The sequence below is a fragment of the Patagioenas fasciata genome, chromosome 2 (assembly GCF_037038585.1).
Source record: "Patagioenas fasciata isolate bPatFas1 chromosome 2, bPatFas1.hap1, whole genome shotgun sequence".
Classification (NCBI taxonomy): Eukaryota; Metazoa; Chordata; class Aves; order Columbiformes; family Columbidae; genus Patagioenas; species Patagioenas fasciata.
The window spans coordinates 88,478,683-88,504,166 of record NC_092521.1 but is presented as its reverse complement, the minus strand read 5'-3'; the positions used below and the strand labels follow the sequence as shown (position 1 = coordinate 88,504,166).

General features: G+C 39.6%; 1 protein-coding gene across 2 annotated transcripts in view; it reads right to left on the bottom strand.

Annotated features, from left to right (window-relative positions):
- The window catches only part of PHLPP1 (PH domain and leucine rich repeat protein phosphatase 1), a 144,062-nt gene that overhangs the window by 33,747 nt on the left and 84,831 nt on the right, over nucleotides 1-25,484 (bottom strand). For both annotated transcript variants that reach the window (XM_065830890.2, XM_071804521.1), the window contains exons 4-7: nucleotides 14,051-14,217; nucleotides 3,514-3,660; nucleotides 2,732-2,962; nucleotides 621-823 (exon numbers count right to left, since the gene is read on the bottom strand). In XM_065830890.2, the coding sequence (XP_065686962.1) occupies nucleotides 621-823; nucleotides 2,732-2,962; nucleotides 3,514-3,660; nucleotides 14,051-14,217 (748 nt within the window). The remainder of the gene's footprint in view (nucleotides 1-620; nucleotides 824-2,731; nucleotides 2,963-3,513; nucleotides 3,661-14,050; nucleotides 14,218-25,484) is intronic.

The window sequence follows — 25,484 nt, the reverse complement described above, 5'->3', positions numbered from 1 at the left end:
TCTACACAATAAAAATGGTGGTGAAAACTGTGTTTTAAGAAACAACAGCTTCCAGAGACAGATCAAACAAATGCTACTCATGGAAGGCAGGAGTTATTCAACATGAAAATGCTGCATTACTTTTATTATTGAATACAAATGAAGCTACTCATTATAGATTTTGTAGCTTTCTGGCCAGAGTAAACAGCTAGAGGTAGTAGCAAAAGCATGTATTGTTTCAGTTTCTCTCACAAATGGCTACCTGTTCAAACTTTCTCAACGCTGGGGAAAATAAATAAATTCCCTATTTGCCTTGGTAAAACAACACATTAATACAACACAAAGAACTACAAACTTTAAGAGCCCTCCCTGCTAACACAGAAAGCAATTTCAGCCCAAATTTTAAGATTTTCACAATTCTGAAACCTCCAAATCAGTAGCCCAGTGTTATTTGAAAGTCACTTCCGAAGCTCAGAATTGCCAGTAGCATGACATGGCACATGTGAAAACCTTTTATTCAAGGGTCACGTCAAAAGCCTCTTGATTACATGCACTGCACTCCATAAGCATCCCACAGAGAACCAGGTCTGAAAATCAGAAGTCAGATGACGACAGCACAGCTGCCCTGAAAACGCACTTACCATTTGACGAAGCATACAGCGCTTTGAGAAAATATCCACTGATTTTGAGGGTTACCAGTTGGTTCCGTTCACAGTGTAACACTTCGACGTTGTTAAAAACTGTGGCATCCATCTCCCTAAGTTTGTTGTCTCTGAGATCCAGCTGGGTCACATGGTGCAGAAAATCTATTTCATCAGCCTCCAATCTCCTAATTGAATTCAATCTTGCAGACAAAAAACGAGATTAAGTGTAGTTATGTGCCAGGCTCCTGCTGGCAAACCAATGCTCACTCTACAATTGGTTGTGCTGGATTAAACTAGCATGCCTCCAGGTTCTGATCAAGGTTGACTTTAAATATTTTCCCCCTTTGCTATGGTATTTTAAAAGCAGGATGGATAAGCTCTGCTGTTTTATCAATCCTGACAAAGGAATTATGATACCAAGTTCCTTTCTAAACTACCTGGAAAACTACTGATAGAAAGCTCTGCAAGAACGTAAGTATTACTGTTACTGTGTCTATACAAATAAAAGATGACCTGGCTGTTATTTGTGCTCGACACTTTGGAAAAGAACAGACCCTCTACAGTTCCTGGTGGCCTATCACGACCATCTGCTGGAGAAGCCTGGCAGACACGAGTCTCTCGCCTTATGGAAAGCCCAAACTGAGATTTATTAATTCCCATATTTGCCTCTTGCTTTGCCATGTTCTACACCAAGCAAACTCAGAGGCCTGAAAATTGGTGTTGTGAAAAAACAAGGCAAAAACCCAAGACAAGTGGGTCTGTCAGATCAAGAGAACAGGTTTTATCATATCTTCACTGCAGTGCATTGATGTTGCCAATACTCGGCAACTTCCCTAGAAGATACAATTGAAATATGATTATTTACAACCCAGCAACATTTGAGACGGCAGAGCACTCCAACAAGTTCAGTTTCCAATTCTCAGCTCTGACCAGAACACTAAAATCACCCATTAAGCCCCTCTAGTGAGGATAAGGGCATAAATCTTCAGTTTTGTTGCTATTCTTGCTTTCAAAGACTTGCCCCCTATACAACTGTAAAACAGTTTTTTTCAGAGTAGCTACATTTTCCAGTTAAAAGAACATGAGCAATATGCCCCTCCAATACAGCCTACTTTTTCAGTAGCAATGCTTCCTTCTGATTCCACCAAAGGAAAGCAGTTGACTGAACAGCAAATAGAGTTTACAGACACATGCAACATTTACTATTGCAGGTAGCATTACGAAGAACCACTGTTCACTGCTTGGTGCAGAAAGGATGTGGCATATGGGAGGGGGCTGGAACTGCAATGTTGAAGCTCACGGCCAGCTCAATCACAGCATCCCTACACTAAGATCAGTTTATTTATTTGCTTTTAAACACACACGTATCTTATCTCCATCATATACACTTCGGAATTTCATCTGTCTATTTTAACTGTTTTCTTAACTTATGTTAGCAGTTCCTTGATGGCAAATTGTGACAGCTACACAGCAGTACGGTATGCTAAGTTTTAGCTTGAAGAGCTTAATTTAACTAAATCGTTCTAAAATTCATTGTAATTTGGACCTCATGGCCCAGGCTCTGAACTGAGCCTTGCCCAGGTGATTGCAGAAGCTGGCTTCCCCAAAGACCCCCAAAATAAAGAATCACCTCATACCAGAGCCATTTGTAATAAGGGTCTGTTTAGACTCTGCTGAGGGAATCAATAAAATAGTGCAACTCATGGTAGACCAGGCTTTTTAACATATTAAGAAAGATTAAAATAGACTTTTTGTACTCTCCCCTTCACTGCCCTTTTCTTCATCTCATACATCTGTAACATTTCAGATAGAAGCTTTTTGAGTCAGGGACTATAATTTATACTATATTAACACCGCACCAACTAGAACTATCTTTCAGTGTAAATATTAATTTTCCCTCAACCTCATTTTCCTATCTAGTGATTCCCCTAAATGCTACTTCTACCTCAAGGATGATTGCTAAGTCATGGCAAGTGCTGTAAGTTACATGACGCTGTCAGAAACGTGCTTCAATGGACCAACACATGAGATTCATACCCAGGGACTATTCTGACAGCCAAAAACTATTTCAACACTGATAATTTAGACCCACTTTTTCAAATACCTACCTTAGATCCACATGTTTAATATGAGGCATCCTTTTTAACACCTGTAGGTTGAGGGTCTCCATGCAGTTTCCTGACATACAGAGCTTATCCATGGCAGTCAGCTTCTCCAGCACCCCTGGAATGTTGGCGAACTCATTGAAGGACAGACTCACGTAGCTGAGCTGATGCATATTCTCCAATTCATCAGGAAGGGACTGGAGAAAGTTGCCATCCAGCAAAAATGTCTGCAAGCTATTCAAGGTGGGGGAGGGGAAGGGAAAGTGAAGAAAGTGAGCGACCTGTTAAATCACATTTCCTTCCTATAAACACATAAATATGCTGCAGTTACAGTGAAATAAAATATACAAAAGGGTAGAAGAAAGAGAAATGTTAGGGAATTATGCCTTCACATCTGCTACAGAAGATATCAACCAAATAATTAAAAGCTTTGGCAACTATGAAGTGCAGGCTGTGCTAAACAGTTACATCATCTTCATACCTCTCCAGAACTGCAACTTGTTTGATGGCTGAAGTATATAAAGTAAGGGGCTTTAAAGATTACACTCACCATGAAGGTGACCCTTGTGTCAAATACTGGGGACGGGAAAAGCTTCGAGACACAAAAGTGTTCTCCCTCCACCCACAGCTCATAACTACTTCCATACAGAACTACAAGCCAGTCTGCTCTGACAAGCTCAGTAGGTTTAAACTGTTTCTCATAGCAAGATTATGAACAGGGTCATGAAACTGCTTGTTGCCTGTATTATCAGCTTGTGTATGTTAAGTTTTAAGAAAGTACTTGCTTGTGCATCTCGCCTACATCTGCTGGAACACTTCTGAGGGCATTGCAGGACACGTTGAGTTCAGTCAGGGTTGGGATACTGCAGACCGCCAGTGGAAAATCTCCTAAATTATTATTGGAAAGGTTAAGGCTCTTCAACTTGGTGAATCTACAATGACATAAGAAGAAAAAAAAAAAAAAAAGAGAATGAAGTGGAGCACAAACGACATTAAGTTGCCTTGCAATAATTAATACAAGGAAAGTCCGGTTATTTAAATGAAAATTGCATGCATTTTTAGTTTATTCACTCAAAACAAGCACGGAAACTACTAGACACAAGTTCAACACCACCTGCAAGAGTTCACTCACATTAATCTGGCATGAAACGGGCCCTCCTGAACAACATGCTAAATCTATTTTCCTACAAGTACAACAAAGAACAAAACTCTTGCCATCCTTATGATATATGTAATTTCTCCTGTGGCATCTGATCCTGAACTAAAGCACTGCTATTCTTCTGAACACATAACTGGATAGTAAGACTACCCTTGTGACACTGGTTACAAGGCGCAGGAAATTCTCAGCCTATTTGAACACTAAATTTTTGTGGTGCAGCTTCATTCACATGAGTGGATACTGCCATTCAACCAAAAATTCTCTTTAGAACACACTGATTTGAATAGAACTGGGAAATGTGCTGAATTAAATCAGAATTTAACAAGACTTCTGTAGTGACAAAGGCAAATTTATGCTCTTGATTAAATATGATGTCAATGATCTCACAGATTTCAAAATTTTGTCATTGACATGTCACGGAACTCTTAAAAAAGCCCCATGGTTTATCGCATCAGCCAACAAAGCAACTTGCATGTGCTTGCCTTATTAAAGATGACCAAGACTGTTCGAACAAAAAAAACCCAAGAAGGGGACAATCCAATTAGCCAGCCCGCATGTTCAGCAACATTATTACGGTTGCCTAACAACCACTGGGAGGTATGCCTAGAGGCAAGCAAAAGGATGAATGAAAAGATCTGTGCCAGATTCCAATATATGGGAGGAAGTTTCTTTTCTAGCATGCTGTATGCCAGGACATTTTATGTAGACTTCATTTTCCCTTTGTTAAGGCTCAGTACCTTTATTTGTGTGAGAAGGCCTTTATATAACACAGCGATGGAAGTAAAACTGCACCTATGAATGCTGCTGTTCCACAAGAAAGTGACCTCTGACAGCGTGTGCTAGCACAACCACAGCCTCCACATCAGCCCAGCACATCCTTACCCCAACACACTTGGTCCTCCCCTGACCGAAAACACGGAGAGAAAACACAGCAAGCGTTACAAGGTTAAAGAGTTTTAACACCGAAAGAGTCTTAACACCGAAAGAGTCTTAAAAATCCTTACCAACTACTGCAATTCACTGGCACGCACTTTTAGTATCACCTAAGTCAAGCTCATGCCACTGACTACAGTTCAACAGCACAATGTGGGTAGTGCCTTTGTTATCGTATCTCAATGGGAGTTTTAAGTGAAGTGAGGTTTTCACCCCAAAAGATAGCTGTAAATACACTTAAAGTTCACATATATGCTTCACATTTACAAAGGCTTGCAGCATGCAAGGGAATGCTATGCTCTCTGTTGGCAATTTTGGTGCAAAGACGGGAGGGAAGGGGAAAAAAAAAAAAAAAAAATTATACTCGGAGTTTTCACAGATTTTTGAACACCCCATGTCATGCTGGAGGCAGAAGAAGTTTGGAAAAGAGTTAGATAGAGACTAAATGAAATCCGGCAATCAAATTACTGCTGCAGGGAAAAAAATGCTACTTTGCAGAAACAATGACTAATGTATCTCTAGAGAGAGAACTGTAAAATAAAAAGGAGCCTAGGGTAAATCAGCTCATGTTAATGAGGGCTGCTAGCCAGAAAAAAAAATGGCACATTTTAAACACTATACTTTCTTACTCCTCAATTTTGAAATAAAGGGCTTAAAAATCTTGAACCTAGAATTCCAACCAATAATCCTGAATTTATCTTGAAGGTAACTGTAGATTTAGGCCACAGATATAATGCCTTGAAATTTGAGGTGATTCTGTGGTGGAACAGCTGTCCCACATCCTCCTCAAAGTAAACCGCAAATACAAATAAGAGTGCTCTGAATAGCAGAGATTCTGGGGCCTCTAGAAATCACACTTTCTTAGTATTCAGATAAGTGCAAAACAGTAGTGAAGACAGTAAGACGAAGTCAAAATAGCTTAGCTGCTGGAGAAACATCAAAATGCAACCATTTCAATTTTCAAGTCAACCAGGAAAAAAGAATTAACTCATTTAATAACCAACATTGAGGCTACAGCCTTTACCTATGCCCACTCTGGAGTCTCAGAACAGTCTCAGGACTTCTGCCCACTCAACAAGTAAAAACTACCATCTACTAGAATACCCCAAATACAACTTGAGATAAAATTACAGAAGATGAAGCTAATACACAGAGGAAGGAGGACGGGGGCAGGTGGGGAAGTGAAGGAAGATAAATAATATGCTAACTAACTCCAATGCAGTGTCTGGCTTCAAGGTTTTCTGCACACATTTTTGTGTACAATTGTTCTATGTCAAGGTGTGTGTGTGTGGGGTGGGGGAACAGAGTGTGGAAAATAAAATCAGTCTCCCTGAAATGTATCTGTATTACATCTCTACTACCCTAACGTATGTTTTAATAAGTGTTTATAAAGGGTCTTCCATAAGTAATCTAATTACTAAGGACATGAGCTGAACTAGCTAACAAGTCTATATAGGATGTAAAGGAGGATGAGTAGGACATCCAGTATTGAATATACTCATACAGAAGTGAAAATGTACATGTAAGCACATGTTAAATAATCCACAAAGGAGAGTTCTTTGTTAAATCACATTAAAAGAAAAGCTATCAGACACCATAAGCTTAGTTAAAGAGGTTAATTTAAGACAACTGGCACAAAAGACATATTTTCTTCCTTCTTTGTAAACACATTCATTTGCAAAATGCTGAAGTCACATTTCTTCTCCCAGAGCACCGTCAAGTACAGAACATTACTAAGCCAAACTAGCAGGCATTTGCTCAAAGTTAAGATCTAAGTCTGCCTCTCATCTCTGGCCCCTCACTTCCCACTATCCACATCGCAAATGGCTTGGTGTACTTCCATTATGGAGCATTGCCACGCTGCACATTTAAAATGCTGAATTGTTTATAGTGCTTCTTATATCTTCATAGATTTGCAGTCAGTAGCACAAGTTTTTTTGTTGCTGCTGAGTTTGCACAGTGTCAAGCTTTAAATAGATTTTACAGAGCAACATTTTTGCTGTTTTCTCACACACAGATCTTTACTTCTACCAGAAGCAGGGGCACACATCAACACTGCCTCCACAGCATCACTGGAAAGAAGGGAAGTACAGCACCACTTGTTTAAGGCATGACCATGTAATAATAAACTCATATCGAGTCCATGTATATGCTTTCTTCCTCTTCTCCCTCCCCTCCCTCCCTGGTTCTAGACTATCATCTGTTAAAAAAGTCAATCTGAAGAACAGCATCTCTCAACAAGCTACATTCAGTTATCTTGCTAAGCTTTCTATTCTAGTGACCAATATATAAGCACCCACTTCTCTGATCAAAAATAGTTCTACTTTAAGTTAGAGCAAAATCTTGACATGTTGACCCTTGAGTTTAAACACACAATATGACTGAACACTAATAGCCACAGTTGAGTCAAAAAATGGCCACATACTTAATCCTGAAGCTGCCACTTCAGAGGTCGTTTTAGTTTGACGTAGGCAACATGAGGAGAGGAGCTAACAAGAGAAGCTTGTATCACAGCAGAGCAATAAACTGACATGTTCATTTCCAATTCACATCCACCCAATGTGCACAGCAGAGGAACTTCCATTACACAGTACAGCATTTGGGTTCCACTAGGTTTGGAGGGATGGGGTGCAAAGTATATTCAAATTGGCCATACACCACCCTGCCCTATTCTTAGCAAAAGAAATCGAAAAGCAATATTTTATTACAACCAAAAAGAGGATTCATGGCTTCATAAGGGACTCGGCTGAAGTAAAACAATCACTTTTCCAATAGTATCTCCAGTATTTGGGCTCTCATCACAGTGCTGTGGTTGCAGCTGAACATCATTGTTTCAACCACCAGCACAAGCGTCCCTCAGCTCCAGCACCATTTCTGAGTAGATTGATGGCACCTGCCCAGCAGCACTGTGGCCAAGTGTTGGAACTGAACTACAACTTCTCACCTTCACAAACGCCTGCTCCTTCAGCCGCCGACTTAAACATGAAGTGAATTTCCATATGAACCTGATACACTGATTACCTCCTTGGAAATGAATGGTCCAAGTTACTGTCTTTTTGTAGTTGTGTCAAATTCACCCATCCATAGCCTTATTGGCTTGAGTCTTATAGACTTGAATCTATACTCCAAAATTAATTGGTAGATTTTATTAAAAAACAAAACAAACCCAGACTGCCTGCACAAAAAAGAATAATCTTAAATGTTAAATTTCAAAATATACAAAAAAATCACACACATTAAGTAAAATTCAGACTACCTCCAAATTTAAGACAACAATAAAGCTTTTATTCTATTAAATAGTTGGTAAGAAGACCATAAAGACAAGAAAAATGTTTTGTTAGTAGAAATAATCTGAACCTACACTACTGTAACTTTGCAGTTCTCAGTTTTTGCACATACCTAACACACACTGCTTCATTGGGTGAGGAAAGACTATCCTCAGAGGAAGAAAAAAATTCCTAGAAAAAAAAATATATTCTCCTTCTCTTTATTGGAAATTTATATTTGAAATTCAATCATTATCCAGGAGTGGCCTTCCAAACTGAAACACATTTCAATACATGAAAAGAAAATCCTTACTTTGGAAGCCACATCAGAAAGCAACAGACAAGTAAATCAGAGTAGGCTGGTGCTCAATAACAGGATCCCATAAATATGTTCATCATTTTTTGAAGTATTATTTGGAAGAGATACTGCTGTACTTAGGCTAACAGTTCCACTAAACTGAATCCAATTAATAACTGCAATTTCTACTTTTGCATGTACAATTTTTAAAAATCATATTTTATAGCATATTTCTTAGTGCCATCTGTTTTTCTCCTACTACTATTAAGGAGTTCACTATTACAATTTAAACAATCCAAAAAAAGCCAATCTGTTTCAGGCATTGAAGCAATTTTGCAATCTTCCCCACACAGTCACTTGTAGAGACTTGAGTTTGAAATTCATTTTTCTTTAATTAAATGTCACTGTTTTTTCCCAAGTATTGATATGAGGGTACCTTCTTGTGTTCAGAAAGGTAGGCAAGAGGTGCACAGAACACAACCAGTCATGAACGTTTGGAAAGATGCACTAACAAAACCAAACTCTTCCTTCAATGTCTTTACAAGCTGAATAAAACAAAAGCAGTGAAGTTACATAAACAATATATTCCAAGTGTCTTCTTTAGTATAAATACAAAAAAATTATTCCGAGGCTACAGAGCTGAGAAAATAAATGTAACACCAGAATATAGCAAACACTGGACAAAGTCTGTTACTAGTAGACCTCTGGTTGTATCATGCCAACTCCTCCTTCATGCCTTACCGATTACAGGGCTGCATTTTGCCTTCGGCTTCAAGTGAAAGAGAAACAATTACAAAATCAAGGCTCCCCGGCTCAGAGACCACAAGAGTACGAGAGAAAGCTCCCAGCATCTTCCCACATGGTGGAGTATGCAACGCCACTCCATTCCCTGTGACAGCACACTCCTCACATTCACTGGATTAATTTAAATAACTCAAATAAATGTGTGCAGTTAGAAGCAAATTCCTTTCCAGAAGAGCATCCTAAAAAACCAAAACCAAACCCACCTTCATCCCCCCAAACAAAACAAACAAAACCACAAAACGAAAGCAAACAAAAAGAAAGCAAGCTCAGATCTTTTCCAGTGCTTCTACTGGCAGTGCCCTGTGGGGCCTGGCCAGGGGGAAGATGTATATTTGCCATGTCATTAATCCGTTCGACTTTCTTTGCTAACCTGTTTCATACACTAAAAGCAATGTTTTCAGGGAGCACTTCAATGTACTTTGAGACCAACGAACCAAGTAAGATAAGAGGCTGGAGACTCTTCCCTGCTTGTCCATCTCTAGGGACAAGCCAAGATCAAACTCCACTTCAGCCTCACTTCCAGCAAGCTTGCCTGCTGTGTTCACACCATTTTGGTCAACAATACTGTTCCCCCCTCACCGTCTGGGAACCTAAGTGTTCCCCAAGCAACAACTACATTTCTAGTTACCTACTTACTGCACGATGGGTTTGGAAGGAGGGTATACCATGAGGACCTCCCAAATTCTGGGTTTTCAGATAAAAGCACTTATACTACAGCTGTAAGTAGCAAGGAATTTTAGAAACACCTGCATCAATATCTCAGAGTCCTCTGGCCTTCTCATACCCTTACAGATGCAACTTCAAGTTGGGCTGCCACCAGCCCAGAACAGTTTCAGCTGAGATGCCTGAGAAGATAGTTTATGTCTACAGAGGCTGTGGGAGAGAAAAGTTACCAGCTGATCTTCAGATAAAAATCCATATAATCACTATTAACAATCACAATCAGAATAACAACTTGTTCTTCAGATAAAACTGGCAAGCATCATTTTGTTTATCATTAAAACGAACTTTGTGGTTTATTACATCCCCGTGCCTTCGTTTGTTCTTCCTCATTTTTATTTTCCTTTTTTCCTTTTTTTTTTTTTTTAATCAGCAACAGGCCTATATTAAAAACCCACATACTGAAAACTTACTCTTCAATATTAACAAGCAATCAGTATTCTTGATGCCAACAGTTTTTTCCAACAGCACTAACTGAAACAATTACGTATAAAGTGTTACTTAGCCCAGTGAAGCAGAGCAACAGTAAATAAAGACTATAGTTCATACATTTGCTCAAATCTAGAGTGATAGCACTCTGCAGAACTAGTAAGCCTGAACTCTTATTTGCATTTCAGAATAAAAGCTATGAAGTTGCATTGCAGATAATGGGGAAATGAGGTTTGGGAATACAGGGTACATACAAATCTCAGCTTTCTAGTTAAAAAGAAATCCACCAACCAATATAAAGAGAATAAGCAATAAAATTGGTGACAACTTAAGACAACAAAACATTTTCAATTGCTCCATTTGCAGTATACAGGAGTTAAAACACCAAGGTCATTAGGGTAAATTCTGACTCGATGGGGATCTTACCACAAGACATGTCAGCCGCTTCTAATACTGCAACAGCTGGACCATCTTTCAACTGAGGAATCTCCTCTCTGCCCCAAAAGAAAAACACCCTTTTCTAGAATTTTAGAAAAGCTATTGTGAGGGAAAACAAGTACAACCATTTGCTGTGTTCTCTTTCAACACATACAAATTTTTGGACTGCCTACTTTTATACATAATATGAAATATGTATTCCCTGGTAAGCAGGAAAAAACATACCAGTAGCTGTATATATATTTCAACATTCACAGTTCACCTACAGAAGTTCACAGCTGCAGAGCATATACAGCAACAGAACAAAGTTTGAGTGGACAGCAAAGCAAGTGAAAGTGTAGCTACTAGGGAAAAAAAGTGCATCTACATCTCTGTAAACCTTCACATGCTATCAGCAATTTAGTCTTTGATTTTTTATGTCATGTACTGAGCAGGACTACATATTTTATTCAGAAATGCAATAAATTGTTTTTGCAACTAGAATAAGTTAATTTCACAAGCAAAAGTAGAAGTTCTTGGGTTTTTTTTTCCCAATCCATTCCTGACTCTACCTGCCAAGTCAATGCATATGTCAGACTCTCATTACTATGACCAAGTTTTTTTAAATCTACTCAGTAGACAGCTGAAAAGCTGGTATTTTATTCTGTCTTTGACATGCTTCTTGTTTTGAAATCCAGCATTAATGAGCATTTAGTCAATTACCACCTGAAGTGATTAAGATGAACTGCTAGCACCAAGAGCTGCTTATAGCAAGATAAATTTTTATAGACTGCCTTGCTAACCAGATTTTAATCTAAAATCGTACCAGGAAGGGTAGGTATATGAATGCCAGTGCATTTTGTTCACAACATCCAAGCACATGGTTATTTTGGAGCCTTAAATACTTCTGGGCTTGATTCACTGGTGCTGTGCCCTAAGTGTGGCTGCAACTTAGCAATGGAGAATTTGATATAAAAGCCAACAGTGCCAAGTCAGAACAGCAGAGATTTTGTACTTGCTTTGCAGTGGTTTGAAAGAATATGAGCAAACAAAAATAGACTTTTGGTTTATCCCGTCAAGTTTTACCTCATGCAACCCCCAAACAATATGAAGATGGCTTTACTAAATTGGATTTAAAAGAAAAAAAAAAAAGACAAATAACTTTTGTTCCCAGGAATAACTGGGCTTCCCTTACTTTGCACACGGTTTCATACTGAGATTCACTAATAGTTTCAAAAAGATACAGTGTTCCATTCTTTCTAGATATATGTGTATTTACTCACTACAGAAAAGCAGACCGACAGTAGCAGCCGGGTTGGCTCAAGGCTTTTTGGCATTACAACTCAAGTTTTCCCACCCTAAGGAGGAGAAGCCAGCACCGTGTTTCTTAGTGTATGAAGGAGCATGGCTGGGGAGAGCACTCCAGGGCCAGGCTCATGCTTCTGCTGCTGCTGGGAGGCAAAAGACAAGCACTGCTCTTCCTGACCATCCACAGCACCTACCATCTCACACGGCCCTGTCCGTACCCACCACCTCACGCAGCCCTTCCCACTGGCACGGCAATGGGAGCTGTGGCAGTAGCTCCCAGCTGCTCCAAGCCTGGGTCCTGATGCCACCTGTGATGGATGGAGATAAAGCTGGAGGACACCAGCACTTGCAGAGGGAAGGCCAGTGCCGAGGGGAAGGACTTCATGAGGCATTGGCTGTGATCCATCAAAACAGTGCCATGTAACCTTCCTATTCGCTCTTTTTTTTTTTTTTCCTCCAAAAGTTCATAGACCTTCCCATGCCTTCTTGGCAAGATCAAAGCAATGGAGGCAGAGAAGACTATCATCCACTGCCAGAATAGAACTAGCTCTCAGAAGAACAAGACAATCAGTTTTGCACCACCTCAGGTATATGCCACTTCTCTAGATTTTCCTGATGCAGAATCTCAGTAAACAGGAGAGTTTTGTTTGGTCACCTGAACCCTTTTACTCTTGCACGCTCAGGCCTGCATCAGCGAAGAAAATTTTCACAGTTTACTAATTTTCAGCAAGGCTCTTCAGCTGTTCCCACAATTGCAGCACCAGGAGAACATTAAACAGACAATGAACATTGCCCATCATGTTATTTATAAATGCTTTCTAATTCCTGACAGAATTAGCTATAGGTAGAGGGACAAAAAATATGATCAAGTATCTCTTGTACACTTTCTGATATTTAAAAAGGAAAAATGTTTAAAATTCATTAAAACAAAGACATTCATTATGTGTCCATGTTCATCACCTAACTTATGCTAAAATTCCACTTGCTATCTGGAGACCCATACTGACATTCACAGAACATTTAATCCAGTATTCCTCTCCAGACTGTGTTCATAAGCTCTTGGAATCACTGCCTGCTTTGTTTGTGAAGCAGACCTGCTGGGTTCATTCATCTTTCGTCATGCCAAATTTTTGGTGGTTTAAGAACGAAATTGGAATTATATAAAAATACAACAGCCTGCATAATCCATCTTGTATTTTTCAGTTGTTTTTCAAAGAGGAAGGCATTTAGAAATGTGGTTTAAAACATTTTGTTTGAACAAGACCATCTGCAAATATAATCCTGAGGTACGCTGCAGTTCAGGTACCACTGAAATGAAAATCACAGTTTTATATTTAGTATGGAAACATTCGTTATTCTGGATACAGAAAGCATGCTGATTCCACAGTTCTGGTACACACACATTAAATTATTCAGATCACTGATCGTGCTGCTGTCTACCCATTTGTTACATTCTTGGATGAGCTGCAGTGGAAAGAACAACTGGAAGGTCACAGTCACTATGAAAGAAGAATTAGGGTCGAGCAGAGTAGAAAGAACAGGAATCAGGCTGAATTTATTAAATCAGGGTTTTCTTTGTTTGAGGGGTAACAAAAAAATCTAGACGAAGTCAGACACAGTACTGTCCCCTCCTAGAATGCATCCCTTCAATGGGCAGCTCAGCAACTCATATTTACTCACATTGAGTCAAAGATTGAAGAATTATAGTCTACCCTCAGTAGGTAGGTGGAAAACAACACAGTCTGAGAACTGTATTTTGGACTGAAAGTAGCCTTGTATTTACAAGAAAAACACTCAGTTTCTTATGAAAGCTAGTCTGTTCCTAACACACAGAGTTAACCCATTTCCAAAGCATTACAGCCTGGCCATTCCTCCACAGGAGGATGTAGTAATTTTTAAACCCAGCATTAGTTTAAGAAAGTTCCAGCAGACCAGCGGTCACCTGGCTGCAAGGCCAGATGAAGACCAGCAGAACCATGTCACTTTACCTTTGTAATTCACTAAGTGCTCTGTTTGTAGATGGGCTAGGGTTTAGCCTCAGGAAGTTCTGCTTCAAATTGAGATGAGTGAGGTCTTGGCTATAAAACAGGTTGGCAGGCAGCTGCTCCAGGCTGCAGCATGAGAGATCCACTGAGCTTATGCGTTGTGATGCAACCTGCAAGTAAAGAGGGACACCAATATGTTAATACTGTAATAAAACATTTCCTTCACCCCTACTAGCACAAGATAAATTGTTCTTAAGCACAGCAGACATCAGTGTTGGCATATGTAGCTGATCTCACATGGTTTACATCATTGCTGCAAGTTATGCCACAATCTCTTGCTTTGCCTTAATGCTAAAACCCGGTTCATGGATGGCCAGCGTGGAGAAAAGCACATGGGTTTCTCAAACTAATGGGTGAAATGGATTCATTTTCATCAACTAAGTTACATGACACTCTACGACCAGAAAAAAGGTAGACATGAACTTGAGTCCTTTAGTCAACAAGTATCAGCAGCAAAAACAGCGCATAAGTCTTCTATATTGCTGTATGACTTGTCAGCATACCCAAGTGAGGAGGTGAGGGGATAACAGTCATCACTCTGTCTCTGTTTCAAGGGTCAAAAAGCAGCTAATAAATGGCTGAAGAAAGACTTACTCCATTTACATCTTACTGAAGAAAAAAAAATCTCAGTGGCAGTAGCAAAGCACTGATCTTTTCTCAATGAATTAGAAAACTGTCCAAGAGTGTTAAAAATGTGACAAAAACAAAACTGAGATTTGGCGATTTAACACTGTTTTCTAGAAAGGGTAAGGTCAGACAAACACAGTCCACAGAGGCTGAAGAAATCACACCACCTAGCATTATATATATATATATATGGCTAGCATCATTCCACAGAAACCCATGGACAACAAATTCAAGTAAGAGCGACTCTGTCCCTTACCAGATCTCTAGGTGAACTACATCCTGCTGCTTTATTTACTAATCAAACAAACAAACAAACACAAACATCCCAACCAATAAAAAACCCCCACAACAAACACAAAACCAACAGTGCAATGTAGAATTCCTACATTTTCTGCCCAATTCTATTAAAAAAAATCCTTCCATACAGTAGAGTTGTGGAGCTAGCTACATGACAAAGCATCACCACACAGCAGTATAAGGCAGTAAGGATGGTGGGCAAGGAGGGGGATCAAATGCTACAAGGATGAGAAGCGTTTTTGAAGGAAGCATGGTTTAGACCAAAGGAGGAGAAGCAAATGGCTTCACCACCATTTTAGGCTTTCGGGACTGCAGAAACAGCACTCAAACAGTTACATGTTCTGTCAGCTGCTCATGGCAAGAGAAGTAATCATTTCGCTTTGTCACTGGCACTTTTACTGGCCTCAAGTGCGAGGATTCTGGAAGTACAAACACCTCATTAAGTGACAAAAAGAGAAAAAACCCAACAACTCTTAATCAATGCCCAGTGACAGTCTATAAGAGCTTCTGACCTCTGATGGCGACACCACCCAACCTTCTGGGCACCCATAGAGCCCTTGCCATAAAGTACCCTGAACCTAAAGACATCAGGTTTTGCTGCCATGCCATAAGTAGCTTGCCATTGAAAGGAAGGCCAAGGAGTTTTTTTTCTTCCTTTTTTTTTCCTCTCCAACGTGAGCTACACAGGCCCCAGGATAAGTGGTCTCTATTATAAACACACGGCCATAAGCTTCGAAAAGAACAGACGGTGCCGTGTTTTTCTCTAAGGCAGTCGTTAATAATCCAGTCCTCCCACATCCACTAAAACGCTCGAGTTTTTGTTACTCAATCAGTTCAGTCCTTTTGTTACTGTAGCTACTATTTTTCTTTCCCTTGTAGTATTAGACAAAAATTATTCATAGGCTATTCTGAGCAGACATTTCTGAAAGCCAGGTATTCAGTCTGCTTATGGTGGCAGAACCTGTCCAGCACGGTACAGTTCTCATCACACCAAAAACACAAGAGATGAAAAAGCACTGACAGCCGCTAAATTAAAAAGAAGAATGTGTAATTTCAGGTGTGACGCTCACATACACTGTTGCTCCCACTACTTGTTTGGAATGTGATATGAACAGTAATAAGCAACCCAGCAGTGCTTAGCAAGGCATGTTCCTCTAAAAATATCTGAAGTACCAGAACTGGTAACTATGAGTGTGAACCATGATAAAGCAGCCAAACAAATCCAAATTCTACTCATCATCTCAAAAAAAGGATGTAAATACTTTCTTAAAATCATCAAGCCCTGTGAAATAAAAAAAAAAATCTAGTTATTTTGTTTTTTCAAGTTGTATATTGTATTTTTGTTTGCCTTTTTTAAAAAAAAAAAAAATTAAAGGAATCACTTTGTTATATGAAGACTAATTAAGATTTTCATGCAATTGACATATACTGAATGATGCCTCTACCATAGAGATAACTGCAAAAGTTAAACCCACGTTTTAAAAGGTGTTAGTTCTGGAATCAATTATAATTTTATTGAAGTCTCTTTTTTTGTTAGCAAAACAGTACTCTAAGAATTAACTTCTGAATTGTTACAAGGAATACTTATATAAACAAATACAGTTATTCTCAAAGGCGTTTTTCATTGCTCAACACTGTTCTGTTACAAATTCCTAGAGAACAGAGGAACAAGATGAAAAACAAAGAAGAGTGACAAAGGAGAAAAACATCTTCACAATACTTTCTTTGGTTCACCAGAAACTTTCATCAGTTGTTTTGATGCTGAGTATTGAAATTCTAAAATTACATTGTTCCCACACCAAACAATAGAGATATTTCAATCTTGCAGTAATCTTCAATTGACTTAAATATGGTGAGGTTGTGCATGTGTTTGCTACTGTTTATTAAGAGCAAAGCATTTTTCTAAAAAATGATACAGTTTTTAATAAAGCACTGGGTTTCCTTGACTTACTGGGGGGAATCACTCCAGAGATAAGCTGATAAAGGGTAAGAAAATGCTGACTAGAATATCTCTCACCGTCAAAGAAAAAACAGCATCTGGAGGAAGGGACACTAGCTGCAGAAAGTAGGTTTTCCATGGGAAGGAAAAAAAAAAAAACAACACACCAAACAACAAAACAAAAAACCCAAGACATTCCACTGTAAATAAATATCCCAACAAGTTATCTGGGTGGATTCAACAGACCCATGCTCCAACAGAAGTAGTGAAGAGACTCAGTGTGGCAGCGATGGTGGAGGGCAAGAAAGGCTTTCTAGATACATGTGGAACCTGCATGGTGTAGTTTATATGCTTTACATAGATATATAAAAACACAAGCAGCACAGTTCATGATTCACCTGGCAGAAGAAGTCATTACCCAGACCAACCCCTCTGAAATTTCTTCTCATCACATCCTGGACTGCATTCACCCTTAACACCTTTTTTCACATGAAAACCTTGCTGTGTTTCCAGTACTAGTAACACGGGAGAAACAGCTGGCACGGTGACCTGCTCAGAGGAAGGTGTGTGACACCCTCCCAGTTATGGTAGCTACAGCATAAGCTGCAGAGTCAACACGTCTTTGCCAGAGAAGACGGACACACAATGCGCTGGTAGCACTGCAGCCCAAACACACGGCAAAATCCGCACTTTTTCCACAATAAACAATGATTCACAAAACCCAGCAGTACCTTAAAGAAAAAAGGCTTTGCTGAAGTATTTAGATTTTAACTTCTATTATTATTTTTACAAAGGAAGCAGTATTTCAAAGTTGGTGAAAGTATGGTATGGGTTCACTGCAAATCTTTAGCGTCTAGCAATAAAAATACAGAAAAATACTTGCATCAACCAATATTCTTGCTGCTTCTTGCTACACAAGGCTAAAAAACCACTTTGCTTTGTCCATCAGTATAATGCCACCTCTGTCACCAAGCTATGCAACAAGACTGATTACCGTCTTTGTTTTAAAGCCCTGGCTATACTACAAAAATGATCTATTGCTGACAATGGATGTCAGCAGTGGACACAGCTGAACTCAGCTGTATGGACAAACACAAGCCTTGTTTACACAAGGACATTTTTTGGTGTGACCTGTGGTGTGAATTTAAACTAACGTAATTATGTCTTTTTCCTGTTTACCCTCATCTCATTCCCTATAGCTCTATTCAGATACGAAATTACTATTTAGGACTTCAACAGAAGACAATTAAAATAACTAAACAGCCCACACTGTACAGGCAGCCAAATTCCCAGTCTGTTTGAATTAAGCTGACAATTTTAAATTACACCTGCTGCAGACGCGCTAATGCAAAGGCACTGTAATTTTTCTCCTTTAGGATTTGTTTTTAAACAGTTCGATAATCATCACATCCCACCAATGCCTGCATAAGGCTTAACTAAACAGTGATACATACACTTAAAATATGTAAACTAACCACTTAGAGCACACAGGTTCTCCTCACCTCAGAACTGAACTTGATTCAAATCCTAATCCTCCTTTCTATTTCACCATCAAAGCCCTGCTCAGCAGAGAGGCCTCCCTCCGCCTCCACAGCCAAGGAAACACATCGCTACCCCCAGCCACAGCCGAGAGCTGAGGAAATGTTCAGACTGGTAAACAAGCTCATGCCAAAAACCTTACTGGAAGAGGGGAAAAAAAGAAAAGGTTTTCTTTTTCTTTAAGGTCATATGTTTCATTTTTAACTGACAGCTTTTAAAATGGGTGCAGTCCAAAGGGTGAAAAGGTAATGGCTTTTCTGGCCTCTTCTTTTTGTTTTCTTTCGAATGGTAAATTAGATGCATGCTAACTTAAGGTAAGGGCCTTGCAAAGAAAAGATAAAACTCAGCAGAGGCTTGAAAGCATGTCACTCATATTCACAAATCCAACAGGCAATGCCGTGGGTAAGAGCTGTAAGTGCCTGGGAAGAGGAAGGGCAGCAGCACACGCCAGTGAGGCAGCATTTGCAGGGCACATGTTTCTCGCCCCGTCTCCCCTCTGCAGGTGACACAGCCTCTGGTACAAACGCCTCGTGTCAGTGAGACTCGGGGGTACAAAGATTGTTTAACTTATCCCTGCTCTCCTCGCCTTCGCTCTGAACTAAGATTTATACAGCATGCAGAAATAGCTCACTTCTGCTTTCAGCCCTTGTGCGAAACTGTAACAACTGAGCTGAAAACAGTAGTATAAATAGCAAATGTGTGTGGGGAATGGGAAATGTGGAGGTAATGAAGCAGAAGTTGCACATCTTTAGCCTTCATGATAGCAGTCCAGAAGAAATTTCATAGACGTGTCCCAGGTTTAGCATCAAGACCTTGAGAATAAGAATTTGTCAAAAAAAAAAAAAAACACATTCATCACCTGTTATTTGAAAATATTTTGTACTATCTGAAGTCATTAGCAGCATATGAGTATTTTTTGTTCCTTCAGAAGGAAAAATACTCCTCTTTTAGAGATCAGGCACTGGTATCAATATTACACAGGGAGTGACACCAACACCCTTACCTTGGTGGTAGTCATGCTGGGATGTTCACACTGATAAGATTCCTGCAAGGACAAGGCTTAAGGTGCACCCTAGAGTTAAGGGACAGTAATTACCTGTAGCAATAAGCTACTTATAATTCAGACATCTGAACCTCCATTTAGTGGAGAAAGTAATATTAACATCCTTAAAATAGCTTGACTGAAAACAATTCATCTGTAAATATTTCAAAATAGGCGACAGTCTCAGAAAAATTGATAAATACCCCTTTTTCTTCTTACAATGTGTGTTATACCTAATTTTTTATCAAGACATGGTGCCATACTGCCAGCAAGCAGACTTCACAATGGCAGCCCTCCAGAAAAGACTTTGTTCAGCATTTACCATAGATTTCAGACTCTTGCCAGTGAGAGTTCCAATAGTTGTCCATTTGTCTGGGTCTTCCTAGTCCCAGTTGTGGGGTTTTGTTTGTTTTAAAGAAGAGGTTATGTCAGGTCCTCGGTTTCTGACCTAGGACCTCCTAACACAGCTGCATTATATGGATTAATTTTACAGTGAGATGAACTCTCTTCATGCCATTATTTCATAGTCACTCAGAAAGACCTTCTGACCCAAGTGTTTTATAATACAATCATGAATATAGCTCTACTGGCCTGGGGCCTAAAACTGGTCTCCAACACTCATTCCCTCTTCTCCCTAGAGACCTTCCTCCATCTCTCACTGACTACAGAAGAAGCCTAAGGAGACCAAACGTCCCTAATATTGGTTTTTATTAATAATTCCTCTCATTCTTATGATCCTGCTAGACTTTGTTTGGAAGGGCTCTACATGTTACAACCATTCAGATTCAAGACTGACTCAGTTATCACCTACATGTACTGAAGTGCTGTGCAGTATGTCAGTCCCTGCAACAATCTGTGTCCCATCGGAAATGTTAACCACAGACATTTAGTTCCCTTGAGCTTCATGAAGAGAAAAGTTACATTCCCATGCTCACTCCCACCCCTCTACCCCCAGAGATTACTGAAAACACCAGGGGATCCTCCTGCATCAAACACACCTTAAGAGGCAACATCTGCGACACCTCACTGAGCTTCTAGCTCAAAGCGGTGGTCATGCTTTCTTGTATTTATGCAAGAGCTGCACAAATTCAGCTTCAATAATATCAGAACCTGATTTAAAGGCTTCAAAGGACGTTACTTGAAAGCTATTCCAGATGTGTGGGCGACATCTAGTTTTCCGTTTTCACTCTTGGCTGCAATACTTCAGTAACTACTGTACTATTAACTGAAGGCAAGGACCACAGACTCTCTACATTTCAGGAACAAAAAAATTAAAATACTGAAGATATAGTTCAGCTAGAACAGAAATTAAGAGAAAAGCCTGAAGTCACCAATTGCACCACTTTGGAAACAGCTGAACTATGAACTATTTTGACATGGAAAACTAACTGGCTGAGCCACAACAGCAAGCTTCCCTCCAAGACCATTAAGAGAGAGACTACAATGACACACTCAGGAGATAATTTCCAAAACATCAACTAACCTCTCACAAAAGGTGCAAAATAACAGGTTTTGTGGGGAAAGAGGAGGAGGAATGCTTTCAAGTGTTGCCATCAAAAGAGACACAAAACTGGCTTCAAGTTTGCTTTGCCCAATCTCCTGCTTTCAGGCTTCAGCTGACAGAAGCCACCTACAGGAAGACAGACCAGACAGGACTGCAGAGCAAACGTCCCAAATATCAAAGATTTCATTCAGAGACCAAAAAGGAAGTCAAGTTCCGCATGAAAACCAGAGGTTTGTTTATGCTTGAATACTGTAATCACCACTAAAAGGAAGCTGTGGCTTTATTTTTAGGGATCTATTTTTAGAGAAAGCATTATCTCAATATTGTCATTTTATGGTATTAGAGGAAAAAATGGTTTCCTTGTACTAAACTTAGAGTCATCACATTTCCTGTAAGTAAGGATCAGCTCAAAAAAAGCCCCACTGAAAAATGAGAAAATCTTTCAGGGTTCTTTTTTCTTCACCAGATGCTGAATCAACAGTTGCAAACAGACTAATAGTGCTTCTAAGTTTCACAAAAGTGAAAAAAAATGGATAGTTGTTATCCTCAAACAAGCTCTTTTGCAGAGCCTTGGATCTGTGTAAAGGCTATTTTCAAAAGATGTCACTCATGTTGGCATTATCCTAAATGCATCTATCATACTAGTATAGAAACTCATTTTAAAGCCTCCAAGCACTACTGGCATAAGAAGCCAAACAACTATTGCATGGTCACCCTCTCAGTGACCAGCACATCCCTGTCCCTGACCTCCGACCTGTCCCCAACACACACATAAACACAGTAGCCCAGAATCACAATGGTACATTCAAACACATGCAATAAGACTACAAAGTTATAAGAAAACGTCAGAAACTCCTAACTGCAACAGAGTGTGTTTGTTGCACACAACGGTTGGCTGCGGAATTCCCTAATGTAAATACCGATAGCCAAAGGTAAAAGCAAAAATAGTGATCCAGGGACTCAGATCTCATGGAAACTAAGGTAAAGTTCTCTACAGGTTTTCTCCAGAAGAGGGATATCCACCGCTTATGAGCCTAAACAGACACCCAGAGAGGAGATACTGCATCCAGTGACTCTGAAGTATAAACTGGCAGCACTAGAGTAAGTAACATCCCAAATAACCTAGAGTAAACTACTTTATCCTTGCATATGATTTTTCCCCACACTTGCCATTGGCACTGTTCTGTGGTCGAGGCTTTGGAAAAAAGTATTCTGAGCTGGTTCTGACCAGTAAGCCTTAGAAAAGCATGTCCTTAATGCCTCCAGAGAAAACTGAGGTCTAGTAATAAAAAACCCTGCAATGATGAACTCTGTAAAGATGCTACAGCTCATTATAGTATACAGAAACACATCTGAAACAGGTCAATTGGCTAGTGGGCAGGCCAAGGCAAGAACAAAGTAGGGCTAATTTAACCATGAGACTAATGACTTCAAACCTTCTTTACAGACTGAGGGACGTATATTGTATTGAAAAGTTCTGCAAAGTCTGTTTTCCACACTAAGTTGGAATCTGTACTTTTGTCTTTCTCCTGGTTGACCACGCCTGATACGAGAAAATCAGACATGAGCATGTGACAGTATCTCAAATAAAGACAAAACTATATGCACAACTGGATATGCTTTATTTCAATTAATGAGCATAATCTTCTGTGCTGAAGGAAAAGGCAGCCTCACAGTTGATTATCTTTCACTAGCTCAAAGGTAGATGAAGCACAGCTGAAAAGCAGGTACATCTCTAATCAGTAACACTCAATTGTCACCCACTGCACTTCCTTAGCATCATTCTTGTAAAACACTTGTACAATCTGATCATCTTGGTCTCCTACTTTGGAAATACATTTGCAGAACTGCAATCAAGTTCAGGAATTCATGTGTAAATTCTATAGAATTTATTTGTATAAATATGGTCTGTAACACCAAGCTTGTGTGCAGTCAGAACTCAGACCTTTTTTCCTCAGCAGAAATAAAAAGTGTTATTAATACTAGAGTCATAGATAAGCTTCATCCTCTTCACACGGTTCAGACTTGCATCTCACAACACAGTCTCCGAACACAATTGTCAAACTTGCACTGAAAAAAAAAAAGCTAGAAGACTGAGGCAGCTGGTCAGAACTAGGTAACTTGAGAGAAAAAAAGCTTAAAAGTTAATTTTGCACTGCTTCAGGTAGGTCTCTACACAAGCTGAGGAAAGATGGAGGCTGCTGTAGAGGCTCCTGCACTACTTACTTGTATAGTAGAAACTAAATTCAAATCTGTTGCTATTTTCTGCTAGTTTCATGGTGCAAATAGAGGTATGGAGAGAGCATTCTGCACTGACATGAAAGGAATAAGACCAATATGGCAGCATGCCATTCTCCCTTGAATTTGTTCTTCTTGCTATTTTTAGCACTTTTTAAGCATAATGTACAGTGACATCATAATTTAGTGTCTCCTTTTTTGCAGCAGGCTAGGGTCTGTCTGTAACATCACAGACATTTCCACTGTGGACTTGAAGACAAAGGTGACTGAAACAGGGTAAGAAAAATACAAAGGCATGCAGGAGAAAACTTAAGTTTGTTAACTTTTAAATCAAGGATCTCTTTTTTTTTTTTTTTTAATTTAATATTTTTAGATATTCCTCTTTTGTTTATAGGTGCAAATTCACTCTGGCACTTAAGCCTCACACAGCGGCTTGTTCCCCACTAAACACACCATCACTACAGTTGCAGCAGCACAACTCAGCCTGGAAAGCAGTGGATGGTGTGCACACACACACGGCTGTGTGCATGTATATCTCCACCGATTTACATGTACAACACAGCCATGCACAGGCAGCTTACATGGGGCAGCCGTGCATTATTTATAGCCCTTGTCTCTCATCGCCTCCCTTTCTCTACCTGCCCAGTCGAACTGAGCACTGAAGCAGGAACTAGTTGTTGCATGAAGCTCTCGACACGCTTCCTGCTCTTCTACAGCCAAGGGGAGAGGTTCTGCAGGGTCACAAAACCCGTCTCAGCACGCCCAGTGATGCACACTATTTTCAAGAAGATAAATTTCTGCGATATGTCCCTGTTTAAGCTCTGCAACGCTGAATTTCTGAGGCAGACGTTGACACCCCATTTTAATTGTATGCCTTGGAGGACTGTATGCCACAGAGGACTGATAACTCTTTTTACTTCAGTCGAACCATTCATGTTGTGAGTTGCGTAGCAGTCAACGCAGTAGAAACTTCACCAAGTTTAGCTGTTAGAAGTGTCAAACACCCCTACAGAAGCCTCATGACAGAAAGTTCCAGCACTCAGTAACACCATATACGTAAAACCTCTTCCCCTTCTGCTACGTTAAGGGTGTATCTTTTTAGGTTTTGGAAGTGACAAACGAGGAAAGCCCTCATCATGTCATCTTTGCTGCTAACTGCATATTATTCACCCATTCTTCTGCATTTGACATTAAAGTAGTAAACAGTGGCAGATCAGAATCGCTCTGCAAATAGTTGTGTTAATTCCAGAACCATCATGTCAACTTCACGCAGACAAAGTTCTTCAAAGCTGTGAAGACACCCATTTCTCCCCCCTCCATTCCCCCTCCCAGTTGCATAAGCTTATTTTTCAACATTTGGCAACAGAACGGACATATTAGATCAGAGAGGACCAAATTTGTTGTTGATGTTTTCTTTTGAGCTTCTTTAATTAGGACTCCAGTATTTGGAAAGCAAAAGGAAAGAAATGCACTGTGGTATAGAACTATCAATATTAACGAACAAGCCACATTTCCAGCTTTTAAAAATATCCTGTTTGAGGCTAAATCAGCATATCTAAAAGTGACCTATTTGGAGTAAGTATGTCACCAAGTTCGATATTTAGGTCAGTGTTTGTGCAATAATTCCACTCCATCCTGAAAACAGAAGTTCTGTTCACCTCAGGACACACACATAAAGGAAAACCAATCCTAATGCGTATTCACAAACGCCTTCCAAAAATCTACCAGGGCAGAGCATGAGAAATGTCTTGGCTAAGATATATTTCACTGTTAGAATGAAGTAGATTATACAGGAGCGATGCTCATTTTTAATCAAACTGAGCCTAAGTCTATCCAAACATGAATTCAAATCTTCTCTAGCATACATATATTTACTGCAGGAGTCATGCATTTGGATTTGTCTTATTCTGGAACACCACTAAAAAGTCAACATTGCCAATATTCTGCGGGGAGAAAGACTGCAGAGCAAGCATTCTTTGTCAAGTCTCCTTTCAAGATTAAGCTTGTTATTTAAAAGTTAAAATAACATCATCACTTAGCTCTTTTGAAGTATACAGACAGGAATTTTTTTTCATAGTTAAATACCAAATTGAACAACTTTAATGAAATATTTTACCAGGGATCTCCTGCATTAAAATTTATAATTAAAGCTTTCAATACACATGTAAGTGTCAAAAGCCTCAGTTTTCAG